Below are 12,257 nucleotides of genomic sequence, written 5' to 3'. Positions count from 1 at the left end.
TTAAAATTGAGGAAGCCAAATGCAAAACCTGCCAAGTTCAGCAGCATTGGGTTCTTGGGGTTGAGAGAACTGACAGAATCAGAGATTGAATGTGAAGGCCCTGCCATCATGAACAGTGTAGGAAGCACACAATGAACCAGTCATGCATTAACTGTAAGTATCTACTTTCTGTTGGGCAATTCATATGAAATTTGTTTGCTTGTGGCTTTAGCTGATTTTAAATGGCACATCAGAATGACCTTGTGACTTACTGCATTACATCAATGATTATCCTTCAGACTTACGTTAGTATCAGGAACCAAACTTTATGGCAGAAAGTGTTGGAGTAACTCAGTGGGTCAAGCAGCATCACTGGAGGACATGGATAGGTGACATTATTAGTCGGGACCCTTCTTCAAACTGCTGAAGGGTACCGATCTAAAACATAACCTATCCATGAGATGCTGCCTGACACACCGAGTTACTCCAGTATTTTATCTCCTTTTGTGTAAACCAGCATCTGCAGTTCCCCAGAGTATTGCTCAGTCCCCGGGGAAAAGCATGGGAGATACATAAAGGCGGTTGGCTTCTAAAGTCTGCAGAATTTGGAAATCAGAGCTTTAACTGCTCTCCCCACATTTAATTAAACAGCCAACAGAAAGAGAAAATAAACAGACAATGCTGCAAACACTTTGCAGTTCAAAACATTAACTCTGTTTCTCTCTCCACGGATGCTGTCTGATCTGCTCAGTGTTTCGAACATTTTCTGTTTTCATTTCAGTTCTGCAGCCTGGGCAATTTATTGGAAACTGTGCTTTGAGGATAGTGTTTTGACAATGTAAGGAGATAAGCCAGCAGTGATGAGAATAAATATTTTCACACACAAAATCATGGATCTTTGGCATTCTCCATCCCATGTGCATGTGCAGTCATATTCAACACATAGGCATGAAGCAAGTTACAGGGAGAGTTTGCAGAAGTGTTGTTGATGTAGAAGATTAGTTGTGATCCCATCAATTGGCAGAGTGAGGTGTAAGTGATACTTGTTCTACACCTGCATCCATTATGAAGTATTTTATTTGAATCACGTCTAGATACACAATAACGCTCAAACACTCAATGCCCTCTACTTGCCAATTTTCACTGCCTCCCCTTGCTCCAGAGCTTCAGATCGTTGTAGTCACTTCAAGTTCTCCTGTGCAAGCAAACCCTCATCACTTTATCTTATCCACTTACATGTGATCCCCACTCGCTTGATTCCTTCCACTTCTGTAATTCCTTCTCTCAATATCTCTGCTTTATTACCTCACCTCTCCATTGCTCCCTAAAACTGCTAACACAGATGGGATAATCTATGGATTGCTTGTTTACTGAATCTGAATCTGAATCTGATTACGTCGGTCAGAATGTTGAGTATAAAGTTTGGGTAGTCATGACGCAACATTATAAAATTTTGTCTCAATCATATTTGAAATATTTTGTGCAGTTCTGGTCTCCTCAGTATAGGAAGGATGTTGAGGCTATCTAGAGAGTACAGTAGACATTATCAGGATTGAAGTGTGTTAGTTATAAGGAGAAGTTGGATAAACTTGGATTATTTTCATTGACATGTCAGAGGCAGAAGGACAACTTTAAAGAAATACTAGACTGTGGGACCCGCTGGGTCCCAGTCACACGGGAGGCCTAGTCCCCCAACGCAACCCATTCCCCAACGCAATATTCCACCACTCACCCATAACCCCTAACTGTGCAGATGCGGCTCATTTCCCCTCATCCACCAGCACTCCCTCCCCCTCCTCTTCATGTGTGGGAGGGGAGGAGGAGGGCTGGGGAGAGGGGGGGGGGGGGGGGAGGCTGGGGGTGATGTGGAGGGAGAGGGGGGTGTGGGGGAGGGGGGGGGTTGGGGGAGGGGGGATGTGGGTGAGGGGGGTGTGAGGGGAGGGGGAGGAGGGGTGTGCGAGAGGGGGGGGGGGGTGGGAGGGGGGGAGGGAAAGAAACTGGGTGGGAGGGGGAGGAGGGGGGGGGAGGGTGGATGTGGAAGGGTGGAGGGGGGTTGGGAGGGGGGACAGGGGGGGGACAGTCGGAGGGGAGAAGAAGGATCTGTGGGGAGGGGTGTGTGTGTGTGTGGGGTGAGGGGAGGGGGGTCAGTGAGTGTTGTGGAGCCAGAGAGGGGGGAGGGGGAGTGGAGAGGCGTGGGTGAGGGGGAGATTGGGGGGCGGGATGATTGTGGGGGGGAGCTCGGAGAAAAGACGGGGCAGAGGGTGCCTGGTCTCACGGGGGAGGGGGCAGGAGCCAGCGAGGGGGACCAGAGGGGAAGGGGCTGTAGCTGACAGTGCGCTGAGGACTCACAGCGGGCGCTGGTCCCTGGATGTTCTCCTCCGCCAGGATCAGAGTCTCCGTTTTCCATTTGGCGACATCGCGACATCTCCGACTCCACGCTGGGCCGGGCTGGGCTGGGCTGAGTTGGACTGGGCTTGGCTGGGCTGTGCTGGGCTGGGCTGGGCTAGGCTGGGCTGGGCTGGGCAGGGCTGGGCCGGGCTGAGTTGGGCTGGGTTTGGGCGGGGCGGGGCTGCTTCTGGTCCCTCCGAAAATTGTGTCTGGTTGAAGACCCCCGCCCGCCAACCAGAGCGTCCCTCAACTCCAGTAAAGACGCGATGGCACCGTCTCGCGCAGTGACAGGAGAAAAGTCCAATCCACGCAGCGCATGCGGGATTTTTAAACCTCGCTAACTTTTACATTAGACCCCCGATTAGAACGAAACGTGTTGCACTCGCACGAGAGTAAGCTGCTGAAAAATCTTAGCGCTGTCACGTACCATTTTTGCGCAAATAGAAAGACCATGCAAAGTTGGAAGTTAACAAGATCAGAGCATTAGACAGACAGATAGACAGACAGACAGATAGATAGATAGATAGACATACAGATAGATAGATAGATAGATAGATAGATAGATAGATAGATAGATAGATAGATATATAGATAGATAGATAGATAGATAGATAGATAGATAGATAGATAGATAGATAGATAGATAGATAGATAGATAGATAGATAGATAAAATTATGAGAGGCACAGACAGAGTGGAGAGTCAGACCTTTTCCCAGTCAAATATCCAGAAGGCAAAAGTTGAGGGTGAGAGGGAGAAAGTTTAAAGGATATTTTTTCTCAGAGAATGTTAGGGTGCCTGGAAATCACTGCCAAGGGTGGCAATAGAAGCAGATATGATAGCTACTTTTAAGATACATTTAGATAGACTTGTGAACAGGCAGGCAATGGTGGGATATGGACCAATGTATGCAGATGGGATTAGTTTGGATTGGTCAGCGTAGATCTGGTGAGCCAAAGGGCCTTTCCCTCCCCGTGTTCCATGGCCTGCATTCAAGATCCTCTGTAAAAGCATGTTCATTAACTTTTAATGTTGGCTCTCTTGTCTTTTTTTTTGTATCTCCTCAGCAATGTCCTGTTTTACATTGCCTTGAAAAATACTCTGAGACGTGAGAACGGGGTAGCTATAAAAATATTGTTACATTCATTATGTAGCAAATCCCATTCTCTTCATAACAGCAGAGAACAGTATCTACTTCTCTGTAGTGATAAGATTACAAGAACATAATGACATTAGAAACAGGAGCATCAGTCAGCCATTCAGCTCTACAAGTCTGCTGTGATATTCTACAAGATCGTGGCTGATCTGATTCAACAATGTTTACTTTCTGCATCTTCATATCTCTTGATTTCTTTAATAACTAGAAAACCATTGATCTATACTTTGAATGCATCCAATGTCTGAGCCTCCGCAGTCTCACACAGTAAAAAATCTTAACGATTCATCAACCACTGAGTGAAGAATTTTCTCACTGTCTCAATGGCCTCTCCCTTAATTTGAGTCAGCGAGCACTATTTCTAGATTCCTCAGCCAGGGGAAACATTCTCTTCATATCTACCTTGTCATTCTGTATGTTCTACCTCGTATGTTCTACCTCGAATTCTGTATGTTCTTCTACATCTCAGAGAAGAAATAACTCATTTGACAGGCAATCTTTCCTCGAACCAAGAATAACAAGAGGAGAACTAATGCCCCTGTCCCACTTAGGAAACCTGAACGGAAACCTCTGGAGACTTTGCGCCCCACCCATGGTTTCCGTGCTGTTCCCGGAGGTTGCAGGTGGTTGCTGGAGGTTGCAAGTAGTGGAAGCAGGCAGGGAGACTGACAAAAACCTCGGGGAACCACACGGAAACCTTGGGTGGGGCACTAAGTCTCCAGAGGTTTCCGTCCATGTTTCCTAAGTGGGACAGGGGCATTACTGACACCTTAGGTCTATAGCGATATGCATTAAATACAGTTTATAGACAATTATAAATAATTCATTTTTGTAATATTTGTTAATAACAAAAGGGCCACTGGAAAGTGAATAAATGGGAACACAGGGAACTTCATTTGCTGCAATGTCAGAGGCAGGAATTAAAAATTGACCTTGCAGGAACAAATTAAACAGATCTATATAACACATATATGAACTCACACACTCATATACATATAGCATACATCTGACGATGTACATTACTTCTGGCAAGACTTCCATTTCATCTCCCATCTACATACTTCCATTGAATATTCCACAGAGAATGGAGCGGCTGGGCTTGTACACTCTGGAGTTTAGAAGGATGAGAGGGAATCTTATTGAAACATATAAGATTATTAAGGGTTTGGACACGTTGGAGGCAGGAAACATGTTCCCGATGTTGGGGGAGTCCAGAACCAGGGGCCACAGTTTAAGAATAAGGAGTAAGCCATTTAGAATGGAGACGAGGAAACACTTTTTCTCACAGAGAGTTGTGAGTCTGTGGAATTCTTTGCCACAGAGGGCAGTGGAGGCAGGTTCTCTGGATACTTTCAAGAGGGAGCTGGATAGGGTTCTTAAAAATATCAGAGTCAGGGGATATGGAGAGAAGGCAGGAACAGGGTACTGATTGGGGATGATCATCCATGATCCCATTGAATGGCGCTGCTGGCTTGAAGGGCCGAATGGCCTACTCCTGCACCTATTGTCTATTGTCTATTGTTTTGATAAATTTTGCTTCAATACTGTACATTTGGGATTTATTTGTGGGGATTTATTTATTATTTAAAAATAAATGTACAAATGCATTTTCAGAATTAAATCTTTATCAAGGAGAAGAACTTAATATCAAGTGATCTTCAGGTTATTCTATCTTTAGGAACTAGCTGCACAATGAGTTTAATGGACAATTAATTCATTTTTGAAGTGTAGTGATGGTTGTAATGGAGGTAAGCATGACATTTGTTTTGGGTCAATAGACCATCGGTGCAGGAGTGGGCCGTTCGGCCCTTCAAGCCAGCACCGCCATTCAATGTGATCATGGCTGATCATCCAGTACCCCGTTCCTGCCTTCTCCCCATATCCCCTGACAGCATCTCTGGAGAAAAGGAATAGGTGACAATTCAGGTTGATACCCTTCATCAGAGTAATGAACTAATTGATTGGTTAACCAACATTTGTTGACTTTGGTCAGCTATGCTACTGCCTTTCTTTGAATAGTAACTGGAGACTTCAGTATCAGCCTGAAAGTCAGGGGATGAGGAGATGGGGGGGGGGGGGGGGGGGGGGGGGTAGTGTCTTGGTTAGGTTTGTGTCTACTGTTTGTGGGTGTGGGGTTAGTGGGGGGGGCGAATGGGGTGCGGGCTCGGGACCTGGTCACAGTGCAACATTTTATCTTTCAATTCTGGTAACTATGGCAATATAACACCCATTGGTAGTGCACTGAGGTTTCAGCCTAGTTCCAGCATACTAGAATTAGGTTTTGTTTTTCCGTTCAATGCTCAAGCATTTGTTAGACAGTTGAAAGCTCCTTAAGCATTGATCCCACACTTGAAGGTTGTCAGCTGCCTTTAGTGGCTTATGTGGTTGTTTTAAACGCGTATGATTTGGCTGGGCAATTCTATAGACTGGTGTTAGCAATCTTGCAATTCACCAGTTTGACACAGTGTAATAATCAAACATCCAATCTCAGTGGCTGATTACACATTATTTTGTAGGTGTTTCGCCATAATTTCTTTTCACCATTGCATTGGTGAACACATATTATCTTTTCTTGCTGTGAATTAATGGAAGCTTTCCATTCAAACAGTGCATTTAATGAGAGGAGGCCGACTTGTTTCATCACTAGTGCTTTGTGGGCAGGAGGTTTAAATCCTACTCATTGCAAAGCCTGGCTGTAAATCTCTCTCTGCGATCCTTGTGGATAAGATGTGAGGTTGGCCATGGGACAAACATAGCTTTAGCGAGGTTGAACTTCTGTTCCCCCATCCCCACTTTCAGTTGGAGAAATCGGGAAGTGAAATGAGTGATCTCATAGCCAGGAGTAAACGATCAATTAAGTGAAACTAGCAAGGAATGTTCAAAGTACTATATGCTGAGCAATCCAAAGGTTAAAAGGTTTCAAAGGTCTTTTATTGTCATGTGTACCAATTAAGATACAGTGATATGCGAATTACCATACAGCCATACGAAAAAAAAGGAACAAGACACACAACTACATAAAAGTTAACATAAACATCCACCACAGTGGATTCCCCACATTCCTCAATGTGATGGAAGGCAAAAAAGTCCAATCATCTTCATCTTTATCTTTATTCTCCCGTAGTTGGGGCAGTCGAACCATCCGTCGAGGCGATCAAAGCTCCCGTCCATCCTAAAGGATGAGCTAGCATAACGTAGATGTAGAACATAAAACAGTACAGCATAGGACCAGACCCTTCGGCCCACAATGTCTGTGCCCAACATAATGCCAAATTAAGCTAATCTCTTCTGTCTGCATGTGATCTATATCCTCCCATTCTCTGCATATCCATGTGCCTATCTAAAGCCTGGCAGCATGTTCCAGGCACCCACGACTGTGTGTGTAAAAAACCTTTTGCTGCATATCTCCTTTAAACGTTGCTCCTCCTCATGTTAAAGCTATACCCTCTAGTCCCTAACATTTCTACCCAGGGAATAAGATTCTGAGTGTCTTACCTATCTACAGTATGCCTCTCACAATTTTACATGCTTTTCACAGATCTCCCCTCAGTGGGTCAATGTCACCAAACCAAAATTCATTTGTAATCACAGCGTTGGTCACAAAAAAATGGATATTGCACATTTCGACATTCAAAGGCAGAGGACTTTTCTCTTCTAGGCCAGGCTTTAGATGTTGACCAAAGGGGGTGCTGTGGAGGGCGGTTTTGTTGTAGTGGAAATGGTCCATGGTTGAAAGTCAGTATTTTAATCATGTTGTTGGTCCTCCAGCTCATCATGGTAGGATTATGCCTCTTGGACAGCATTCCCCAGGATCCAAAGGGAGCTTTGCCTGGGCAAAATAACATTATCAAATGCATCTTGTCACGAAAATTAATCCCAGATCACATTGTGGCAGGAACTGTTTGGTTAAATTTGTGATTTAACCCAGAAATGAAGGCAAACTCTATTTCCAATTTATTAACTTCACTTTGTACCTCCAGGTCCCTCAGGTCGGCCGACTTGGGTCCACTGACTATCCCGCGGTCTAGTTTTAAGCTCAGGGGTGACCGCGCATTTGCGGTTGCAGCACCTAAACTATGGAATAGCATCCCTCTCCTCATCAGAACTGCCCCCTCCATCGACTCCTTTAAATTGAGGCTCAAAACCTATTTCTACTCCCTAGCATTTTTGAGGGGTCGCTGTAAACAGTTTATGTATGTATTGTTGGGTCTGTGTACCATTGTATGTAACACATTAGTATCTGCACTGATCTACAGCACTTTGGTCAACGTGAGTTGTTTTTAAATGTGCTATAAAATTGACTGACAGAAACTGGCAGAAATGGAAAAGCTAGAGAAACTAAACGTTTCTATTTGAGATCTTGGGAAAGGTAAATAAAGGTGTTTTGTTTGGCTCTTATTTTCCCAGCTCCCGCACACCCTTTTCATGCCATCCTTAACAAATTTATATATTTGTCAATAAGTGAGACCAATTTTTAGTTTGGTAAAACTACCTTCATTTAGATGAAATACAAACCATTAAAATATAATAGCGCCCTGATATAGCCTGGGAGTTTGCTTAGCAATATGTAGCCTTTCACTTTGTTGCTGCTGTCTTATAAAACATTCTGATAGCACCCTAATTTTCCTGAATGTCTTCAGAGTTTGAACAATCACCTTATCTGTTTTACATTGTCTCTACCTAAGAAAAGGAGTAGGCTTTCTCTTGCTCCAACCCTTCCTATCAATGAAATACTGTTAAAACACAAAGTACTTACACTACAACACCAGGATAAGCGTTCAAACAAGACAACCAAGCCCAATGCCAAAGTAGTATTGAAACTACCTATAGATACTTGCACTATAGGACAATAACTAACCATATTCAGTAATAAGCTATCTTGTGGCGGCTCCTAAGGGTCGTCCCATTATACTGCCGAACCCCTCGGCACAGGAGTGGTGCAGTCCGGAGGCGGTCCTTAGCCGGAGGGTATAAAAGGCAGGGTTTGGGTGCCATCTTCCTCTGGTTTCGTCTTCCCCTGAACCGGGAGGAAATAAAGTATAGTGCTTCTCAAACTGCGGACTACTTGCCTCATTCTGAGACCCACGCACTACAATCTACATGTTGACAAACACACAAGCTAAATGGTTAACCAAGAAACCTAGTCCCAATGCCACATGAGGATTTAAAATGCCTTTACACAGTTAAACTATGAGACAACAAGTCAAGGCTAATCTGTAGTCAACTCCATTTGATTCAGACTCATATTCCTTATCCAATAAAATCCCATCCTTGACAGGCAGGAAACATTCAATTAAGTTATCATCATGCCAACCTCTTGAAGAAGAAAATGTCACATTTCAATACTCCTTGTGTGGAAAAAGTGTTCAGTGATTTCACGTTTAAATGACGTATCTGTGAATTTGCTCTTGATCCCCACGCCTGAGAATATAATGTTTGCATCTTCACTACCAAATTTTTAAAATCATTTTAACACCTCAAGTAGATTAACTCTATCACATTTAATTTCCCATCAACATAAGCCACTATGTTTACTAGTTCAATATTACCCACAAACCTCTATGTGTACAAATATGTGAGAATTTGTATAAATCTTTGTGAAATTCCACTAGCCACTTGTCACCCGTTATCCTTATTCTTTCTCCATCCTATGATCCATATATGATCACCAATTGATGTCACAAGTTAACCTCAAATTCCACGAGACCTCTTGTTCTCAATCTTGCCAATTCCATTTAGGCAACACCCATAATCATCTCCTCTCTTTACCTTGTTGGTGATTTCCTCATTTTGTATCAAATGCAATGCTTCTCTCTCTCTCTCATTCCTCCAGATTCCTTATGCAGCAAGCTTGATGAGGAAAGAAAGGCTCAACACGCAGCTGAATAAAAGTTAAATGGTCTATGAACTGGACTGAAGTTTCAGGTCGGTACAGGTGACTAACTTCATGTTTTGCACACACTACAATGGAGAGTTTGCTGAGAATTATTTCTGCAGCAGTATTCTTTAACTGGCAAGGGGGTGGAGGAGAAAAATAACCGGCCTACATTGACAGCCCGTTGACAGGAACAAATACATTCTGGTTTGCTTTCAGATACACTATTGATGAGGTACCTTCACAGAACTAGGACTCCAAAGTTTGGCCATAAATTTGTGTGATAGCAAGCAACCGGCCCCCTTTGTGAGTTGAGACATTTGCTAGTACAGCAGTGACATTGTCACAGAAGGGTGGTGTGGAGGGGTTTTCAAAAGAATTTCCCATCCTTGAAGAATGGGAAGGCATGGTGGCGCAGCAGTAGAGGTGCTGCCTTACAGCACTTTCAGTGCCAGAGACCCAGGTTCGATCCCAACTACGGGTGCTGTTTGTACAGAGTTTGTGTGGGTTTTCTCCGAGATCTTCGGTTTCCTCCCACACTCCAAAGATGTACATGTTTGTAGGTTAATTGGGTTTGTATAAATGTAAATTGTCGCTAGTGTGTGTAGTATAGTGTTAACATGCGGGAATCGCTGATCAGCGCGGATTTGTTTGGTTGAAATAGGCTGGGGGAATACTCTGTGTCAAAGTCCATGTCCAATGGAAACAGATGCAAGGTAATACATGTTCCGGTTTTGGTGAAAAGACATAATGTGCCGGAGTAACTCAATGGGTCAGGCAGCATCGCTGAAGAACTTGGATAGATGACATTTCAGGTTAGGACATAAAGTTTCAGGGTGATCTTTTACAGATTTTAGGTAACTGCTACCACACTCCCCCCTGTCTTTCTCCCTTCCCCCCGCCCTTCCCTAACCTGTGCCCAGTTGTTTCTCTCATCCAGTCAGCACACCCCCCCCCCCCCCCCCCCCCCCCCCCACCACCACCCCCAACCCCCCCCCCCCCCCCTGCTATTTTTCTCCTCCAGTTTTACAATCTACAATTCTTCAAACTTATCTCACACCTTTCATTGTTATACCTGGCCTTTGTTCCAACCCATCTGACTATCAAACCCTCCCCCAACTATGTTGACATTGTTTGCCACACCTTGTCCTGCCTTTCCCCCTTTCCAGCTTTTTTCTTCCCCCCCCCCCCCCCCCCCCCCCCCCCCCGTCTCAACCCAAAACATCACAAATCCATCTCCTCCAGAGATGCTGCCTGACCCGCTGGGTTACTCCACCAATTTGTGTCCTTTTGTATATGAACCAGCATCTGCAGTTCCTTGTTTCTCCGGAAATGCTGCCTGATCCACTGAGTTACTCCAGCACTCTGTATCCATTGGAAATAGCTTGTTAATTCCGTTTGATGGGCCCCTTTTGTTCAATTATTTCCTCTGCTATTACAAAGCAATTGTATTCCATTCTAAATGTGCTGTTTGTTTTAATTACACAGTAGCATGTAGCAGTGCTCATCATTTGTAAGATATAACCACAGAGCAAAGTTCCAGGTGCAAATCCTACGCATCAGAAGAACGATCAGATAAAGAATTGAAAATGAGACTTATTCTGAATATTCAAACTCAATGGAAAATGCACAATCGATGACTCCCAAGAGACCTAAATACTGCAGTTCATACTTTATTAGTAACAGAAAGAACTACTGTTAACTGGTTTCATAAGTCGTTGGTGCTTACATTTAGATATTTTTCCCATGTGAAAGAAGATGGTGAACTCATGTAAAGAAGATTGGCAAGTCCATTTTTAGGGTATTTGCGGTTTCATCATATGATGGTCATGGAGAACATTTGACAGAAGACTGTTGGAATCACTCTTAAGAAGACTGGTGAGCCCATTTTTAGGAGATTAATGGTCCAATTTAAAACTTGGGCAAGCACTTTGAAGAGTCTGTGAACCCAGTGGATAAATGAAGTACAATCTATATGGATGTGTGTTTGCACAAGTACATGAGTGCAGATTTCAGGAAGACCATTGGTTGATCCATTGTATGTTCTTTTTGGTGAAATACTATAAACTGAACACTTCTTTTGTCAATTTAAATTGCATTATGACCAAGAAGGAAGGGAGCAATTGAAACATTGAAACAGTTGGATAGGAAAAAAACAGCTTTAATCCAATTCTTCCCTTGCTCTTGCCTGTTTAATTTATTAATGGTTAAATAAGAGTATCCTCTATCACTTGAAATATTTTGGCTCTAAATATTGGGTGTATTTAATATTATTGTTCTTATTACAATGTATTTAAATCCTTTGTGCAACTCCCTAATTCATTAGGAATGTAAATAAAGCCTATCATATACCAATTACTGCAGTGAAGGCAATGGATTGTTTTTGGAATATAGAAGTTAAATACTTCAGTAAATCTGTGTTTTTGTACAAAAAAATATGCTCCTAAATTGTAAATATTAATGAAAACATTTATCCTTCCCTCAAACCTTAGTAAATGGGATTATTGCATTGATTTCCCAATGTGTATCTTTTTAATCATAGCGCTTTGCTGCTGCAGAATGTAGGTACAGTGTGCTGAATTTATCCAGCATATTGTATTTCTCAATTTGATTACCTTGTTGAAAGCTATTGCTCCTGCTGCTCCCTTGATTCCAGCATCCTCCATGTGGCTCTCTATATGGATAAATTGGTTGAACTTCATTGAGTTTGAGTTTGAGTTTAGTTTATTGTCACGCGTACCGAGGTACAGTGAGAAACTTTTGTTGCATGCTAACCAGTCAGTGGAAAGACAATACATAATTACAACTGAGTCATTCACAGTGTACCGGTACATGATAAAGGGAATAACGTGAATAACAT

The 12,257-nt window shown here is 43.2% G+C and overlaps 1 protein-coding gene across 1 annotated transcript in view; it reads left to right on the top strand.

Annotated features, from left to right (window-relative positions):
* Positions 1-11,910, top strand: part of skor2 (SKI family transcriptional corepressor 2) — an 85,613-nt gene extending 73,703 nt beyond the window's left edge. The window contains exons 9-10 of the mRNA XM_055658129.1: positions 9,356-9,447; positions 10,886-11,910. Coding sequence (XP_055514104.1) covers positions 9,356-9,418 — 63 coding nt within the window. The 3' untranslated portion in view covers positions 9,419-9,447; positions 10,886-11,910. The remainder of the gene's footprint in view (positions 1-9,355; positions 9,448-10,885) is intronic.
* The last annotated feature ends 347 nt before the right edge of the window (positions 11,911-12,257 follow it).

This window comes from Leucoraja erinacea, chromosome 1 (genome assembly GCF_028641065.1).
Source record: "Leucoraja erinacea ecotype New England chromosome 1, Leri_hhj_1, whole genome shotgun sequence".
NCBI lineage: Eukaryota > Metazoa > Chordata > Chondrichthyes > Rajiformes > Rajidae > Leucoraja > Leucoraja erinaceus.
Note: the sequence above shows the minus strand (reverse complement) of the source record. Positions and strands in the feature narration are given on the sequence as shown.